Here is a 20,560-nt window from a genome sequence, read left to right on the forward strand (position 1 = left end):
ACACAGGGGGGGAAAAGCATATAGATGGCATCCCTGTAGACAGACATGTACCTGCTCCCAGCATGACTGAGGGGTTACTGGTGTTGGTACAGCTGGTAATGGCAGCGATGACCACGGATCCGTGAGACAGTGAATACTCTGCTCCGTTAAACTGGAACGGCACTCGAGCATCATGACGCTCAGGAGCCACCTGGAATCCTTTAAAGCCTTGCTGTAGACAACACACACAGACAGTAATGAACACACACAGACAGTAATGAACACACGCAGACAGTAATGAACACACACACACACACACACAGACAGTAATGAACACACGCAGACAGTAATGAACACACGCAGACAGTAATGAACACACACACACACACACACAGACAGTAATGAACACACACAGACAGTAATGAACACACGCAGACAGTAATGAACACACACACACACACACACAGACAGTAATGAACACACACAGACAGTAATGAACACACACAGACAGTAATGAACACACGCAGACAGTAATGAACACACGCAGACAGTAATGAACACACACACACACACAGACAGTAATGAACACACACACACACACAGACAGTAATGAACACACGCAGACAGTAATGAACACACGCAGACAGTAATGAACACACACACACACACACAGACAGTAATGAACACACACACACACGCAGACAGTAATGAACACACGCAGACAGTAATGAACACACACAGACAGTAATGAACACACGCAGACAGTAATGAACACACACAGACAGTAATGAACACACGCAGACAGTAATGAACACACACACACACACACACACACAGACAGTAATGAACACACACACACACACAGACAGTAATGAACACACACAGACAGTAATGAACACACGCAGACAGTAATGAACACACGCAGACAGTAATGAACACACACAGACAGTAATGAACACACACAGACAGTAATGAACACACACAGACAGTAATGAACACACACAGACAGTAATGAACACACACACACACACACACAGACAGTAATGAACACACACACACACAGACAGTAATGAACACACACAGACAGTAATGAACACACACACAGACAGTAATGAACACACACAGACAGTAATGAACACACACAGACAGTAATGAACACACACACACACAGACAGTAATGAACACACACACACACAGACAGTAATGAACACACACAGACAGTAATGAACACACACACACACACAGACAGTAATGAACACACACACACACAGACAGTAATGAACACACAGACAGTAATGAACACACACACACAGACAGTAATAAAGTAAAGTAAAAAGTAAAGTAAAGTCGTGACGTATTGTCAAGTATGGTGACCCATACTCGAAATTGGTGCTCTGCCTTTAACCCATCCAAGTGCACACACACAGCAGTGAGTAGTGAACAAATCCACACACACACACACACACACACCGTGAACACACACCCGGAGCAGTGGGCAGCCATGCTGCGGCGCCCGGGGAGCAATTGGGGGTTCGGTGCCTTGCTCAAGGGCACCTCAGTCGTGGTGTTGAGGGTGGAGAGAGCGCTGGACGTTCCCTCCCCCCACCTACAATTCCTGCCGGCCGGGGGCTCGAACTCGCAACCTTTCGGTTACGAGTCCGACTCTCTAACCATTAGGCCACGACTTCCCCCATGAACACACACAGACAGTAATGAACACACACAGACAGTAATGAACACACACACACACACAGACAGTAATGAACACACACACACACACACAGACAGTAATGAACACACACACACACACACAGACAGTAATGAACACACACACAGACAGTAATGAACACACAGTAATGAACACACACAGACAGTAATGAACACACGCAGACAGTAATGAACACACACACACACACAGACAGTAATGAACACACACACACACAGACAGTAATGAACACACACAGACAGTAATGAACACACACAGACAGTAATGAACACACACAGACAGTAATGAACACACACAGACAGTAATGAACACACACACACACAGACAGTAATGAACACACACAGACAGTAATGAACACACACACACACACAGACAGTAATGAACACACACAGACAGTAATGAACACACACAGACAGTAATGAACACACACAGACAGTAATGAACACACACAGACAGTAATGAACACACACACACACACAGACAGCAATGAACACACACAGACAGTAATGAACACACACAGACAGTAATGAACACACACACACACAGACAGTAATGAACACACACAGACAGCAATGAACACACACAGACAGCAATGAACACACACAGACAGCAATGAACACACACAGACAGTAATGAACACACACACACACAGACAGTAATGAACACACACAGACAGTAATGAACACACACAGACAGTAATGAACACACACAGACAGTAATGAACACACACAGACAGCAATGAACACACACAGACAGTAATGAACACACACACACACAGACAGTAATGAACACACACAGACAGTAATGAACACACACAGACACAGACAGTAATGAACACACACAGACAGTAATGAACACACACACACACACACAGACAGTAATGAACACACACAGACAGTAATGAACACACACAGACAGTAATGAACACACACACACACAGACAGTAATGAACACACACAGACAGTAATGAACACACACAGACAGTAATGAACACACACAGACAGTAATGAACACACACACACACAGACAGTAATGAACACACACACAGACAGTAATGAACACACACACAGACAGTAATGAACACACACAGACAGTAATGAACACACACAGACAGTAATGAACACACACAGACAGTAATGAACACACACACACACACAGACAGTAATGAACACACACACACACAGACAGTAATGAACACACACAGACAGTAATGAACACACACCCACACAGACAGTAATGAACACACACAGACAGTAATGAACACACACACACACAGACAGTAATGAACACACACACACACAGACAGTAATGAACACACACACACACAGACAGTAATGAACACACACACACACAGACAGTAATGAACACACACACACACAGACAGTAATGAACACACACAGACAGTAATGAACACACAAACAGACAGTAATGAACACACACAGACAGTAATGAACACACACAGACAGTAATGAACACACGCAGACAGTAATGAACACACGCAGACAGTAATGAACACACACACACACAGACAGTAATGAACACACACACACGCAGACAGTAATGAACACACGCAGACAGTAATGAACACACACACACACACAGACAGTAATGAACACACGCAGACAGTAATGAACACACACAGACAGTAATGAACACACGCAGACAGTAATGAACACACGCAGACAGTAATGAACACACACAGACAGTAATGAACACACACAGACAGTAATGAACACACGCAGACAGTAATGAACACACGCAGACAGTAATGAACACACACAGACAGTAATGAACACACACACACACAGACAGTAATGAACACACACACACGCAGACAGTAATGAACACACGCAGACAGTAATGAACACACACACACACACAGACAGTAATGAACACACGCAGACAGTAATGAACACACACAGACAGTAATGAACACACGCAGACAGTAATGAACACACGCAGACAGTAATGAACACACACAGACAGTAATGAACACACGCAGACAGTAATGAACACACACACACACAGACAGTAATGAACACACACAGACAGTAATGAACACACACAGACAGTAATGAACACACGCAGACAGTAATGAACACACGCAGACAGTAATGAACACACACAGACAGTAATGAACACACGCAGACAGTAATGAACACACGCAGACAGTAATGAACACACACAGACAGTAATGAACACACACAGACAGTAATGAACACACACAGACAGTAATGAACACACACAGACAGTAATGAACACACGCAGACAGTAATGAACACACGCAGACAGTAATGAACACACACAGACAGTAATGAACACACACAGACAGTAATGAACACACGCAGACAGTAATGAACACACACAGACAGTAATGAACACACACACACACAGACAGTAATGAACACACACAGACAGTAATGAACACACACAGACAGTAATGAACACACACAGACAGTAATGAACACACACAGACAGTAATGAACACACACACACACAGACAGTAATGAACACACACACAGACAGTAATGAACACACACACAGACAGTAATGAACACACACAGACAGTAATGAACACACACAGACAGTAATGAACACACACAGACAGTAATGAACACACACACACACACAGACAGTAATGAACACACACACACACACAGACAGTAATGAACACACACAGACAGTAATGAACACACACACACACAGACAGTAATGAACACACACAGACAGTAATGAACACACACACACACAGACAGTAATGAACACACACACACACAGACAGTAATGAACACACACACACACAGACAGTAATGAACACACACACACACAGACAGTAATGAACACACACACACACAGACAGTAATGAACACACACAGACAGTAATGAACACACAAACAGACAGTAATGAACACACACAGACAGTAATGAACACACACAGACAGTAATGAACACACGCAGACAGTAATGAACACACGCAGACAGTAATGAACACACACACACACAGACAGTAATGAACACACACACACGCAGACAGTAATGAACACACGCAGACAGTAATGAACACACACACACACACAGACAGTAATGAACACACGCAGACAGTAATGAACACACACAGACAGTAATGAACACACGCAGACAGTAATGAACACACGCAGACAGTAATGAACACACACAGACAGTAATGAACACACACAGACAGTAATGAACACACGCAGACAGTAATGAACACACGCAGACAGTAATGAACACACACACACACAGACAGTAATGAACACACACAGACAGTAATGAACACACGCAGACAGTAATGAACACACACACACACAGACAGTAATGAACACACACAGACAGTAATGAACACACACAGACAGTAATGAACACACACAGACAGTAATGAACACACGCAGACAGTAATGAACACACGCAGACAGTAATGAACACACACAGACAGTAATGAACACACACAGACAGTAATGAACACACACAGACAGTAATGAACACACACAGACAGTAATGAACACACGCAGACAGTAATGAACACACACAGACAGTAATGAACACACACAGACAGTAATGAACACACACAGACAGTAATGAACACACACAGACAGTAATGAACACACGCAGACAGTAATGAACACACGCAGACAGTAATGAACACACACACACACAGACAGTAATGAACACACACAGACAGTAATGAACACACACAGACAGTAATGAACACACACAGACAGTAATGAACACACACAGACAGTAATGAACACACACAGACAGTAATGAACACACACAGACAGTAATGAACACACACAGACAGTAATGAACACACACACACACAGACAGTAATGAACACACACAGACAGTAATGAACACACACAGACAGTAATGAACACACACAGACAGTAATGAACACACACAGACAGCAATGAACACACACAGACAGTAATGAACACACACAGACAGTAATGAACACACACACACACAGACAGTAATGAACACACACAGACAGTAATGAACACACACAGACAGTAATGAACACACACAGACAGTAATGAACACACACAGACAGCAATGAACACACACAGACAGTAATGAACACACACAGACAGTAATGAACACACACAGACAGTAATGAACACACACACACACAGACAGTAATGAACACACACAGACAGTAATGAACACACACAGACAGTAATGAACACACACAGACAGTAATGAACACACACAGACAGCAATGAACACACACAGACAGTAATGAACACACACAGACAGTAATGAACACACACAGACAGTAATGAACACACGCAGACAGTAATGAACACACACACACACAGACAGTAATGAACACACACAGACAGTAATGAACACACACACACACACAGACAGTAATGAACACACACAGACAGTAATGAACACACACAGACAGTAATGAACACACACAGACAGTAATGAACACACACAGACAGTAATGAACACACACACACACAGACAGTAATGAACATTACTAATATTTTATGTCAATTGTTTTGTCATAATGTCAAGCTTTGTGAATTTTGACTCTTTGTAACAAGACTTTGTCATAACTTTCCATTTTTCAAATGTGACTTTTTGTGTCTTGACTTTATTTCATAATTTTGTTACAATGACTCACAATTGCGACTTAATTAAATAATAATTAATAATTTCATCATCTTTTTATGTCAGTTTCAATTTGTCAGATTTTAATGTAAATAATTAATAAAATCTTAATTTTATAATTATAATTATAATTATTAATTAAATCTTAATTATTTAATAATGTAAATAAATAATTATTGCATAAAAAATTTGGCTGTCATAAGGACTTTGCAAAATTTTTGAAATTTTTGTCAATCATGACTTTGTCTTAATCTTTCACTTTCTCATAATCATAATTATGACTATTTCATAATCTTGTTACAATGACTCACCATTTCAACTTGTGTTGTACTTGTGACTTTTCGTCATAATTATGCCTGTGTTCGACTTTGATTTATGTTGCTTGTTTTGTCATAATTTTGAGCTATATCAAGTATGACTATTTATTTCATAATTTTGACCGTCATAGACTTTTCTATGTCATAATTATAACTTTTTATTTCATAATTTCGATTTTCAACTTGTATCTCACAATTACAATTTATGTCATAAATATATGTTTTAGTAAAGTATGATTTTCTATTTGGTAGAAATATGCTTCTGCTCGTCCTGTGATTCATGGGGTTGCTCGTCTTCTAGGTTTAGTGATCATAGTGTTCATTTTTACTCTTCAAAATACTGATTAATTGAATGTCAGTTGTGTCACACACAATATTATGATTTCACTATACTTTATAGTCAATTGAAGCTATGGAGCTGAACTACCTGCCTTATGAATGCTGCATTATCTCTAGATTCAAAGGGAATGTGTGTCCTGTGGTGTGTTTTCCCTGGTGTTTCTGTGACATGTACCTTGGCCCCTAAACACGCTTCAAAGTCCTGCTTCATCTCTGATACAGCCACTTTGTCATGTGGCCGCTTGGGACCGCTGCAGCAGGGGACGACCGTACTGAGGTCCAACTCAACAACCTGCGTGAGAGAGAACGAGAGACAAATTAATAACAATGATCCTCAGACATAAGTACGTTTTGCAGAAAGAGAATCAGACAGCAGCGACTAGTGCTTATACAGCGGTGGCCAAAACCATTAGAGCACTAGTATTTTCACCAGCTAATGAAATAGTTTTAAGTCAGTTAATTGTTTCTTCATGTCACTCCAGACAGACTGGATGATGATCAGATCAGATCTCTGTGTGGAGCACTGGCTGTTATCAGACACAAATCTCACTGGATTATTACAACTAATGCAAAAATGAATGTTTGGAAATATAAACTGGTATTTCCTACTGACACACTACAGCAAAAGATAGAAATAACTGACTTAAAACATTTTTTTAGCTGTTGGAAACACTAGTGCTCTAATAATGTTGGCCAGCGCTGTGTATCTGTGAACAGCAGATGTGTGTGTTGAGATTTGGTACCTGAGTGAACTGTGGATCTTGAGCGGTGTTGCTGTAGTCTCTGAACATGTCCACCGCTTTCAGATACTTCTCTATGTAACTCAGCTTCTCAGTGTCCCTCCCTTAAAAACACATTAATACAACATGAAAGTAAAGCAATACCACCTTCCTGACCACAGCAGAATGTAGTTCCTCTTACGAAACAGAAGTGTGCTTAATTGTATTGCATGTGCATCTGCAGTGTACTTCAGATTTAAAGTATTTTTTAAAAACCATACTTGCCAGATAATATAATATTAATAATGACATAAAAGACACTTAAGTAACTTAAACACAGACACTTTTAAAAAGTGCAATTTGAAATAATGGCATATTAAGTTTTACTTAAAAGCACGACTAAAGATTATTAAAACAATTATTTAAAATGTATTTTAAAGAAGTACACTTATTTTGATGTGTTGACTAACATACTAAAGTACTTATTATAACTGTAGAATTTGATGTTAGTATATTTTAAAACTAAATTTCAACTTCATTACAAATGTGTAATTACAAATATTACATGCATGTTTCTATAGAATTTAAATTAAAGTATATTTAAGTTTATAGAATGCTTGTCAGTACATTCAGCAGTATTTTAACCATATTTCAAAGACAACATAAGTAATTATTAGTGCTGTCAAACGATTAATCGCATCCAAAATATTTTTTTTTGTTTACATAATATGTGTGTATACATGCATGCATGTATATATATATATATATGAAAAATATGTTATATTTATATATATAAAGCATAAAATGTAAGAATATAAATATATATACATGTAAATATTTTCAAAATATATACTGTATGTGTGTGTATTTACATATACATAATAAATATACACAGTACACACACATATATTATGTAAACAAAAACTTTTATTTTGGATGCGATTAATCATTTGACAGCACTAATAATTATGAAATTAAAATAAATATGTACATAAGTAGATAAAAAAAGCACTCTAAAGTTCAACTAACTGCATTTAATATAAACTTAAACTATAATACATATTAATTTGCAGCATCGCGTGGCGGTCGGGGACAGTGCCTCTGGGGTGGCAGACCGGGGTGGTGGTCCCTCTTTTTAAGAAGGGGGACCGGAGGGTGTGTTCCAACTACAAGGGGATCACACTTCTCAGCCTCCCTGGGAAAGTCTATGCCAGGGTACTGGAGAGGAGAATACGGCCGATAGTAGAACCTCGGATTCAGGAGGAACAGTGTGGTTTTCGTCCGGGCCGTGGAACACTGGACCAGCTCTATACCCTCTACAGGGTGCTGGAGGGTTCATGGGAGTTTGCCCAACCAGTCCACATGTGTTTTGTGGATTTGGAGAAGGCATTCGACTGTGTCCCTCGCGGCGGCCTGTGGAGGGTGCTCCGGGAGTATGGGGTCCGGGGTCCTTTACTAAGGGCTGTCCGGTCCCTGTATGACCGAAGCAGGAGCTTGGTTCGCATTGCCGGCAGTAAGTCAGACTTGTTCCCGGTGCATGTTGGACTCCGGCAGGGCTGCCCTTTGTCGCCGGTTCTGTTCATGAGTTTTATGGACAGAATTTCTAGGCGCAGCCAGGGGCCGGAGGGTGTCAGGTTTGGTGACCACACGATTTCGTCTCTGCTTTTTGCAGATGATGTTGTCGTGTTGGCTTCATCAAGCCAGGACCTTCAGCAGGCACTGGGACGGTTTGCAGCCGAGTGTGAAGCGGCTGGGATGAGAATCAGCACCTCCAAATCCGAGGCCATGGTCCTCAGTCGGAAAAGGGTGGTTTGCCCACTTCAGGTTGGTGGAGAGTTCCTGCCTCAAGTGGAGGAGTTTAAGTATCTTGGGGTTTTGTTCACGAGTGAGGGAAGGATGGAACGGGAGATTGACAGACGGATCGGTGCATCTTCTGCAGTAATGCGGTCGATGTATCGGTCTGTCGTGGTGAAGAAAGAGCTGAGCCGCAAGGCGAAGCTCTCGATTTACCGGTCAATCTACGTTCCTACTCTCACCTATGGTCATGAGCTTTGGGTCATGACCGAAAGGACAAGATCCCGGATACAGGCGGCTGAAATGAGCTTTCTCCGCAGGGTGGCTGGGCGATCCCTTAGAGATAGGGTGAGAAGCTCGGTCACTCGGGAGGAGCTCAGAGTAGAGCCGCTGCTCCTTCACATTGAGAGGGGTCAGCTGAGGTGGCTCGGGCATCTGTTCCGGATGCCTCCTGGACGCCTTCCCGGGAAGGTGTTCCGGGCGCGTCCCACTGGGAGGAGACCCCGGGGAAGACCTAGGACACGCTGGAGAGACTATGTCTCCCGGCTGGCCTGGGAACGCCTCGGTGTCCCCCCGGAAGAGCTGGAGGAAGTGTCTAGGGAGAGAGAAGTCTGGGCATCCCTGCTTAGACTGCTGCCCCCGCGACCCGGCCCCGGATAAGCGGAAGAAGATGGATGGATGGATGGACATATTAATTTAAGTGCAATTAACATGCAAAAAAAAAGTATGAAACATTACATTCAGTTTGCGCTTACGTATATTCTTTTAAGGTACATTATTTCAATAATAAGTATTATTTTTACAAGTATGCTGAAGTGTACTTCTTTTTAACAAGGGTTAGAAGCTTTTAAAACTGATCAGGGACAGGTTTACCTACCCGTCTGTTTCAGGTAATGAATGCTGATCTGATCTACAGGGAAGAAGGCAGCGGTGGCTCCATACTCAGGGCACATGTTGGCGATGGTGGCGCGGTCAGCGATAGACAGCTGAGCAACACCAGGGCCGAAAAACTCCACAAATTTTCCAACCACACCAACTTGCCGCAAATGCTGAGCAGAGAAAGCATACAGTAAAACAAAGCAACATTTCTTAAAAGCAGACCAAAATTCAGATATGGCACGGCTTGCATACCTTGGTGACAGTAAGCACTATGTCAGTGGAGGTGATGTATTTGTTGGGCGTGCCCTGTAGTTTGTAGCCGATGACCTCTGGCAGCACCATGCTGATCGGCTGACCCAACATGACCGCCTCCGCCTCGATACCTCCAACACCTGCTCCGAAAGATCTGAGCTTAAACCTCAGCTCCACATTTGACGTTTATCACTGAATTTCTAATGTTTTCTCTCTATTTACAAGCCCAACAGGGATATACACAATTTAACATCAATATATTAATAAAAATAAGGTAACACTTTATTTTAAGGTGTCCTTGTTCCACGTTACATGTACTTACTATTATAGTAACAATTAATTATGTATAATTACATGCAACTAATCCTAAACCAAACCCTAATTGTAACGCTAACCATATAGTATGTAGTTAATTAATATTACTCAGTACTTAAATGTATAATTACACTGTAACAAGGACACCTTAAAATAGTGTAACCAAAAATAATATTGATATTATGACATACAAAGTCATTAAGTTATGAAACAAGTTTTTGACATTCTGACATAAATTGAAATTGTAATAATTAAAATTTATGTATTATGATTGTACTCAAAATGTCAATATTATGATATACAATATCAAAGTTATGGCATAAGCCAAAATTAAATATGACATTATGGCATTATAACCACTATGGCATTATGAGCTAAATTATGAGCTACTAAAGAGTAAAATTTGAAATAATCATAAGTTACATGCATTATAGTAAGTCCTAACTATGGCATAAGTAGAAATGATGAGAAGTCATAATTATGAAACGAAAGCTGAAATGTGACGTGATCACTTATACATAACATAAAAAAATTCATAGATACTAGATACTAAGTCCTAATTATGAGATAAAAAGTCAAGATTGTCTTAAGTATGACATGCATCATGAATAAAATGTCAAAATTCAATTTTATCTCATGAAAGCTGAAACTGTCATAGTTATGACTTATGAATTATGACTTATACATAGCATATCGAAATTATGAGATACTAAGTCATAATTATGATATAAAAAGTCAAGATTGTTATGAGTATGACATGCATTATGACATAAAATGTCAAGATTATGAGATACTCAGTCATTATTATGAGATAAAAAGTTGTAATTGTCATAATTACGCCTGAACTATTATGGCCTATACATAAAATGGCAAAATTATGAGATACTAAGTCCTAATTATGAGATAAAAAGTCAAGATTGTCATGAGTATGACATGCATTATGACATAAAATGTCAAGATTCAATTTTATCTCATGAAAGCTGAAACTGTCATAGTTATGACTTATGAATTATGACTTATGCATAGCATATCGAAATTATGAGATACTAAGTCATAATTATGATATAAAAAGTCAAAATAGTCATGAGTATGACATGCATTATGACATAAAATGTCAAGATTATGAGATACTCAGTCATTATTATGAGATAAAAAGTTGTAATTGTCATAATTACGCCTGAACTATTATGGCCTATACATAAAATGGCAAAATTATGAGATACTAAGTCCTAATTATGAGATAAAAAGTCAAGATTGTCATGAGTATGACATGCATTATGACATAAAATGTCAAGATTCAATTTTATCTCATGAAAGCTGAAACTGTCATAGTTATGACTTATGACTTATACATAGCATATCATAAAATGTCAAGATTATGAGATACTCAGTCATTACTATGAGATAAAAAGCTGTAATTGTCATAATTAAGCCTGAACTATTATGGCCTATACATAAAATGGCAAAATTATGAGATACTAAGTCAACTATGAGATGAAAAGTCAATATTATGATATAATTATGACTTATGTCATCTATTATAACTTGGTATCTCATAATCGACATTTTATGTAGCCTATGTCATAATACCTAATGTCATAATTATGACAATCTCAATTCATTATTTATGATTAAAGCCCATTCATGCCAAAAACAATAAATGTAAAGGTAACTAAAAATATAATTTGAAGTAATGAAACACTCACCCCAGCCCAGCACTCCCAGCCCATCAATCATGGTAGTGTGGGAGTCCGTCCCCACCAGACTGTCTGGGTAGTAGTAACCCTCCTGCTCAAACACGACCCTGGCCAGGTATTCCAGATTGACCTGATGGACTATTCCTGAGCCCGGAGGAATGATCCGCATGTTCCGGAACGCTTTAGAACCCCACTGTGGACAATACAATTAGTTCTCATGCAATCTTCATCGTCATATCAAATATATCAAACACAGAAGGGGAAAATTACCTTCAAAAACTCAAATCGTTCTCTGTTCCTTTCTAATTCAAGGTCTTGGTTTTTCTGAAGGCTGTCAGACCTTTAAGAACGGAAAAGGTAATGAACTTTTGTACTGAACAGTTAAAATTATTATACACAAATTTTAAGACAAGCACTCCGAGTGACATTTTAGTATTAGTTTCCATTTTTAGTTGTGACAGTAACATTTTGGGAGTTCATAAGAAATTTTAACAATAAAAATAAAACATTTAAACAGCTACACTTATGAAAATAGTAGTAGTATATTTTTATTTAATGCCATGTTAGCATCTTAGGCTATTTTCATGGCAAAAACGATTAAAAGTATAACAAATACAATAAAAACCAGCAAACAAACAAGCAAGTTATATTACACAAGATTTTTTACATTTACACTAATGAATAAGAAGTGAACTGAATGTGCACTTGTAGTGTAAAAAAACTATACTTGCAGATAATATAATATTAAAAGTTTAATTTTAAAGTACATTTTAAATCATTATGTTATTTATCTTAAATCATGCTTTAAAGAAGTACTAAACATACTAAAGCACATGTAAAGTACTTCATTATAATTTTAACGGTGGTGTGTTATGCAATATTACATTTAAAGTTAATATATTTTAAATGTACAAAAAATTGCAACTTTAAATACATGACATACAAGTTTCAATAGAAATTATAGTATATTTAGTTTACCATAAATGCATGTCAGTAAATTCAGCAGCACACTTTAACCACACAGTATTTCAGAGACAAACAAAATAATTATGAAATTATATATAAAGATGTTCTTTAGTGCTACTTAAGTGGGTCAAAAACACTTCAAATGAATCTAACTGCATTTAATATAACTAAACTATAATACATTTTCATTTAATTGTGATTAAGTGCAATAACAAGTGCATTTTACTAAACTCATTATAATCAGATTGCACATATTCTTTTAAAATACTCTTTTTAAAATTATGCTAAAGTGTACTCTGTGATAAGCACTTGAACGCATACCCAGGAGAAAAACAAGTACACTTCCATAATGCACTTAAAGTGCTCTATTTTTGCGCACTAATTTTGTACTTAATACACTAAAAATGATCCTTTAGTACTCCTTAAGATAAACTTAAGATCATCTAAGTGTACTCAACTGTGCTATTTTGAGACACCATGAATATGAACTAAAATGCACTTTTAGCATACTATCTTTGTATTTCAAAAATGTATTTAGCTACCACTTGTAGTACACTTGAACCCATCTTTCATACACTAGTACACTCAAGTGTACTACAAGTGGTAGCTAAATACATTTTTGAAATACAAAGATAGTATGCTAAAAGTGCATTTTAGTTCATATTCATGGTGTCTCAAAATAGCACAGTTGAGTACACTTAGATGATCTTAAGTTTATCTTAAGGAGTACTAAAGGATCATTTTTAGTATATTAAGTACAAAATTAGTGCGCGAAAATAGAGCACTTTAAGTGCATTATGGAAGTGTACTTGTTTTTCTCCACACTCTGTGCTCTTGATTTAAAGAGATTAAATAAATTCTCAAAAAAACCTGTAATACAACTTTTAAAACATTTCAGCATGAGAACTCAGCACATGAAAACAGATTCTGGTCTAAATGACAGACAAACAGCTTTTGTGAAACTATTTTACATCTCTGTAAAATGGCAAAGACCTACTTTCTGTTGAAGTCAACCTGAATGGAATGATCTATGACAAGGTCTGCCGGACAGACTGGATTAATCTTCTCCGGGTCGCCCTGTAATCTTTTCACTGCATCACGCATGGCTGCAAAATCAACCACTGCAGGAACACCCCTGTTCACAGAGAGACAAATATATACCAGACAGATAAAAGGCTGCAAGTTATGGAGATCCAGTCAAAACCTACGTGAAGTCTTGCAAGATGACGCGGGCCGGTCTGAAAGGCACCTCCACGGTCTGACTCTGCGTCACCTTCCAGTTGAGGATCTTCTCCACATCCTCCTTCTTCACCAGGAACTCATCACAGTTCCTCACTGCAGACTCCAGCAGCACACGGATGGAGAAGGGAAGCTGGTCTTCAAAGAAAAGTACAGAGAAGATTAAGTCATTTCTAGGGCTGGGCGATAAATCGAAAGGCTAACAGTAATTATCATGCAATATAGATTTCCTCGATAAACGATATGAAGAGTTTGATAAATGTTCGATATAATGTTTATGAGGTATTTACCATAGATTTACTGTAGTAGCACTAACTGCAGCATGGTATTGTGTCAGAAATGTGGGTATTCGTGTCGAATTGTATTATTATTAATGTAGACATGTATTCAATGTATTGAAGGAGGTATAGCGTTTATACTAACTGTTTTTATACAAATACCTAGAAGCCATATTACATTTTTACCATGGTATTGAGGTGCTATATTTGTATTTATCATTTAACTGTGATTATCGTGATCTAAATTTATGCTACTATGGAAGACCAATGGTTAAAAAAAACAAGCTCAAACAGTCAGAATAATTAAATTTCACCATATGAGGTTGATATACAGATATTACTGATTTTGATAATGAACATAAATCTACATCTGCATCCTAACTCAAGCTACTATCAAATGTGTATTTATAAGAGCCAAAAAAAAATTGTTTTATAAAAAAAAAAAAGTTTTATTATAAATATTTTCAGGCAACACAAACCTGTTTCTTGATTTGAAACAATATTACTCATTAGAACATGCAGAACTAAGAAATTATGTTTTTCTATTAAGATATTTAAAATGACTGGAATAGTGTAAAGAAATCAAAAACAAAGTGTTTGTCGTGTTCTGACCATAAAGGATTGTTTAAAACCACAATTAATCGTCTGGTTATTACTACTTTCACACTGGAGCAAAGATCCGCCTTTAAACTTGAAAGGAAAAAAAAATGGACGTTTATCGTGATGATTATCGATATCGACTGATATGAAAAAAATTATCATGATCATTTTTTGGCCATATCGCTCAGCCCTAGTCATTTACAAGCACAGTTGCTGTAACTTTTAATCAACAATTCAACAAGGCATGATTACAAAATACTGTCTTACCATATCTGGGGTCTTTGAGCTTTTTAAGGTTGAAGAACTTGTGGTCGGGCTTCTGGGGGTCCAGAGGCTCAATGGTGTGGGCATAAGGGTTCGTCATAACTACAAACACGCTTCCTCAACGCACACTCTTGAACCTTTAGCTGAGAGGAAGAGAGAAAATCTTAAGTAGCTTGCTGAATTCAATAATAAAACTTTCTTGGACATTGTATTAAATGTGAACTTGTAGAGTACTTTAAATCTTAAATGTGCATTCGTGAAATAAAAGACAACTTAAGTGTAGGCCTACTTAAAGAAAGACACTTTCCTGACTGTTTCTTAACACACTTAAGTACACTTTTAAAAAGTGCACTTTGTTAGAATGTCAAATTAAAAGTACATTACAAATCATTGTTTTAATCATCTTTTGTCATGCTTTAAAGAAGTACTTTTATTTTGATGTGTTGATTAATTTTAACTGTAGTGTTTCATTCAATATTACATTTAAAATTTAGGCTAACATAAAAATGTCCCTATTGTGTTCATGTTGAATTGCAAAACACCTCTGCTGCTATTGAGGTGGGATACGAGTCAGGTTTGGTGCTATGGTTAGGTTTAAACGTGGGTTAAAGTACAGGGTTTAGAAAATTACAGATGTAACTACAGACATTAAGTACAGATGTAATTACAGGAAGGTATTTTTAAATATATGCACAATGTAGAAACATGTTTGTACACAATAAGTGCACTGTATCAGATGATTTAGTTAATATATTTTAAAATTCAACCTTACAAATGTGTAATTACAAATATATTTAAATGCATGACACAAGTTTCAATAGAAATGGCATTAAAGTATATTTGTGACCCTGGAGCACAAAACCAGTCTTAAGTCGCTGGGTATATTTGTAGCAAAAGCCAAAAATACATTGTATGGGTTAAAATGATTGATTTTTCCAAAAATCATTAGGATATTAAGTAAAGATCATGTTCCATGAAGATATTTTGTAAATTTCCTACTGTAAATATATCAAACCTTCATTTTTGATTATTAATATGCATTGCTAAGGACTTCATTTGAACAACTTTAAAGGAGATTTTCTCAATATTTAGATTTTTTTGCACCCTCAGATTCCAGATTTTCAAATAGTTGTATCTCAGACAAATATTGTCCGATCATAACAAACCATACATCAATGGAAAGTGCATTTATTCAGCTTTCAGATGATGTATAAATCTCAATTTTGAAAAACTGACCCTTACGACTGGTTTTGTGGTCCAGGGTCACATATTAGTTTATTATAAATGCTTGTCAGTACATTAAGCAGTACACTCTACAGTTCAGCTAATTGCATTTAATATAAATTTAAACCAAAATACATTTTCATCTGATTGCAAATGCAATTAAGCATCCGAAAAAATTAAATTTAGTTCATACTTAAGTATATTTTCTCTTTCTAAAAGTACTTTTTGCCCAGTATTTGTAGTTCACTATTAAATAAAAAAAAAACAAATAAATGAAGCAAATTATAACTACACCTTTGATCTTGTGCTGAACAGCAAAACAGTTTCCCCAAAATTCCAGTAAATCTCAGAATCTCATATCCTGGCACTCAGCTTTTGCAAATGAGAGCCCTGGCTCTTTCTCCACCTCTATTCAACATGAATTAAGAGGCTGGTACGTGACAGGCGAGACGACAGCATCTGAAGCCGCTGCCAGCAGCAGAGATCAAGGAGGCAAAGCTTTATCACTGGTTTATAAAGAAGCTGCATGTTGACAAATCTACAGTTTACATCACAGCTGTGATATCTGCTGGAACGCCAGATCGGTTTTATGCAACGAGATAAACATGATCATCTACAAAACTGTCACAGATACCAACGAACTGTATGGTATTTGCCTTGGATTCAACACAACGGTCACAAGAAACTCATAAGTGACCCTGGAGCACAAAACCAGTCTTAAGTCGCTGGGGTATATTTGTATCAATAGCCAACAATACATTGTAAAGGTCACTGCACACTGCCTCCGAAACTTTCGTCCGTCAAAAAAAATTCGGATCAGGTTAAATTTTCTGTGTTTTTGCATCTGTAGCATGCATTTTGATAGGAAAGGATGGGGAATACGAAAAAACGTATCAATAACGCAATAAGTCAACATTACTCCAACAGAAAGCTGCAGTTTACAACTCAAGGACTTCAAAGATCATTGAAACCTAGAGGTAAAATGAGGGCAAAAGCGCCCCAGCGTGCTTCATCCCAGCAGGACTCCTCATGTTAACAAGTTTAACTCAGTTCTCCTGGGATATGAGCAAGCAATGAGGCCAAGCTGTGCAGCAGACAAAGTGGGTTTCCTCCCAGAATTGTGTAACACATCAAACGGAAAGACAAGACGACACGATTAAGAACCGACTGAACAGGGAGAACAACTAAACCCTGCGGCCCAACCAACCCCAGGGGGACGCCAGGTTCACCGACAGACACCATTATCAGGATTTAAACCAAGGTTTTCAATCTTTTACATGCGAAAGACCCCTAAATATGATTGTTATTGTGCCGGGGACCCCAGTTCTAAAATTTGAAAGGGATCATATAGTTTCTTGCATAAAGATGGGAAAAATTAATATGATAAATATGCCTAAAATATTATTAGGAAACTATTTAGTTTCTATTAAGTTGTGGGGTTTTTGTGTTTTTTACTCATAGTGCTGTACTGATATATTTATTTATTTTCTTCTATATTCATTATATCCATATATTCATATTCATCACAATACATACATTGTATGGGTCAAGATTATTTTTTCTTTTATGCCAAAAATCATTAGGATATTAAATAAAAATCTTGTTTCATTAATATTTCCTACAGTAAATATATTAAAGCTTAATTTTTGATTAGTAATATGCATTGCTAAGGACTTCATTTGAACAACTTTAAAGGTGATTTTCTCAATATTTAGATTTTTTTGCATCCTCAGATTCCAGATTTTGAAATAGTTGTATCTCAGCCAAATATTGTCCTATCATAACAAACCATACATCAATGGAAAGATTATTTATTCAAAAATTACCCTTATGACTGGTTTTGTGGTCCAGGGGCACATATTTCATGTCATATATAGGCTACACACACACACACACACACATATATATATATTTATTTGTTTTCTCTAAACACTTGGCCAGGGTCACATCATAAGAAATGCAATTCCTTCATAGCAGTATATTTATGTTTCTGTGATAAAACAAAACATATCTGACAGCAAAATCACCAGGAACCAGCTTCAAGATCCTCACTGTCTGATATCTCAGTGCCAAGTATAACAGACTGAATGAAAGCTAATCTGAGGCAATATCTGTGCATTCCCAGCCAGTCTTGTGACCCAATGCCATTCTCCACAGCAGGAAGAGTTCAGTGTGGTGTGTGCATTAGACTCCGGAGGCTCTGTTCTGTCTCTGTTTTGTGTTTCTGACACAAAAGCAATGCACAAAAGTCCATTTGCACTAACTTCCCATCAGTAACTAACACTATTAGCACGTGCAATATCAATTATTTCACTGTCAGTGAGCAGCTAGCTGCTTAGCTAATGATAGCTCACACAAATAAGAGCCAAAACTGCTGATATTTCCACTCGATCTCGGTCTAACAACAAACACACAATTAAGCTGCTGTCATAATACTCGTGCTAATAACTAACATCCTTTTAATATGCACCACCTTCACGATATTAGCCTGATAGATAGACAACACGCAAAAACTATGAACTCCGTCGACACTGATATGAGACGAGATGTAGATATTGCATGCAGTTATGATCATGAAGCACTATGTGATCTTGTTGAAATGTCTTACCTCGCAGTGTTAGAGTAGATCTGAGAGCTGCTGTCACTGAAAGCTCGGCCTCGTGATGCTTTTACTGTAATTCCTCTAAACGAGCTGCATTGTCTCCTGCACACTAAATCACTTTTGAATGATAGTTTATGATATTATGTGTATTACGGTAATGATTCAGCTCTTCTGAACCTGAATGTGTGTTAAAGGTCATAGTTCATTACCATTGCAGGCTAATAAACACCACAGAGCATATGTCTAACATCCGTTTTCATACTTACATGATTTAGTTAGACGTATCTGATTCATGTGCATGAACCTGGTAGCCTATAAAAGTATAATTTGCAGTCTGTAGACATGATCCAATTTCATAACTTCCTGCATTAAATGAGGAGCATTAAATAATTTGATTTCAAGAACATACTGTACAATAAGACGCTCAAACATCACAGCTGAGATACATGTCGTTATCAGAGGTTTCTGAAGCAGAGAGATATGCCTTATCACAAAAACATACAGGCGATTTTTATTTGCTATCAATAATCTGTTTTAGCAGCAGCAATAAACTAGACTGCTGTGTCATTGGCTTATTGCTTTTTTTAATGGTGGCAGCCAGTGTTGGTGAAAATTACTTTTAAAGTAATGCATTCAAATATTAAGTTATTATCATTAAAAAAAAAAGTAATTAGTCATAGAAAGTAATTTGTCAAATGCATGACTTTTTCTCATCTGGACTGGGCT

At 37.6% G+C, this 20,560-nt stretch overlaps 1 protein-coding gene across 2 annotated transcripts in view; it reads right to left on the reverse strand.

Annotated features, from left to right (window-relative positions):
• The window catches only part of LOC306870920 (cytoplasmic aconitate hydratase), a 30,452-nt gene extending 10,274 nt beyond the window's left edge, over positions 1–20,178 (reverse strand). The window contains exons 1-11 of one of the 2 annotated variants that reach the window (XM_079418505.1): positions 19,841–20,178; positions 16,012–16,151; positions 14,836–15,004; positions 14,625–14,762; positions 12,932–13,001; positions 12,671–12,854; positions 10,650–10,789; positions 10,396–10,567; positions 7,749–7,849; positions 7,181–7,297; positions 52–211 (exon numbers count right to left, since the gene is read on the reverse strand). In XM_079418505.1, coding sequence (XP_079274631.1) covers positions 52–211; positions 7,181–7,297; positions 7,749–7,849; positions 10,396–10,567; positions 10,650–10,789; positions 12,671–12,854; positions 12,932–13,001; positions 14,625–14,762; positions 14,836–15,004; positions 16,012–16,108 — 1,348 coding nt within the window. In that variant the 5' untranslated portion in view covers positions 16,109–16,151; positions 19,841–20,178. Of the gene's footprint in view, positions 1–51; positions 212–7,180; positions 7,298–7,748; positions 7,850–10,395; positions 10,568–10,649; positions 10,790–12,670; positions 12,855–12,931; positions 13,002–14,624; positions 14,763–14,835; positions 15,005–16,011; positions 16,152–17,526; positions 17,703–19,840 lie in introns of those variants that run through there. The other variant, XM_079418506.1, reaches the window with a different exon arrangement.
• Between the last annotated feature and the right edge of the window lie 382 nt (positions 20,179–20,560).

This window comes from Barbus barbus (genome assembly GCF_936440315.1).
Source record: "Barbus barbus genome assembly, chromosome: 1".
NCBI classification, from domain to species: domain Eukaryota; kingdom Metazoa; phylum Chordata; class Actinopteri; order Cypriniformes; family Cyprinidae; genus Barbus; species Barbus barbus.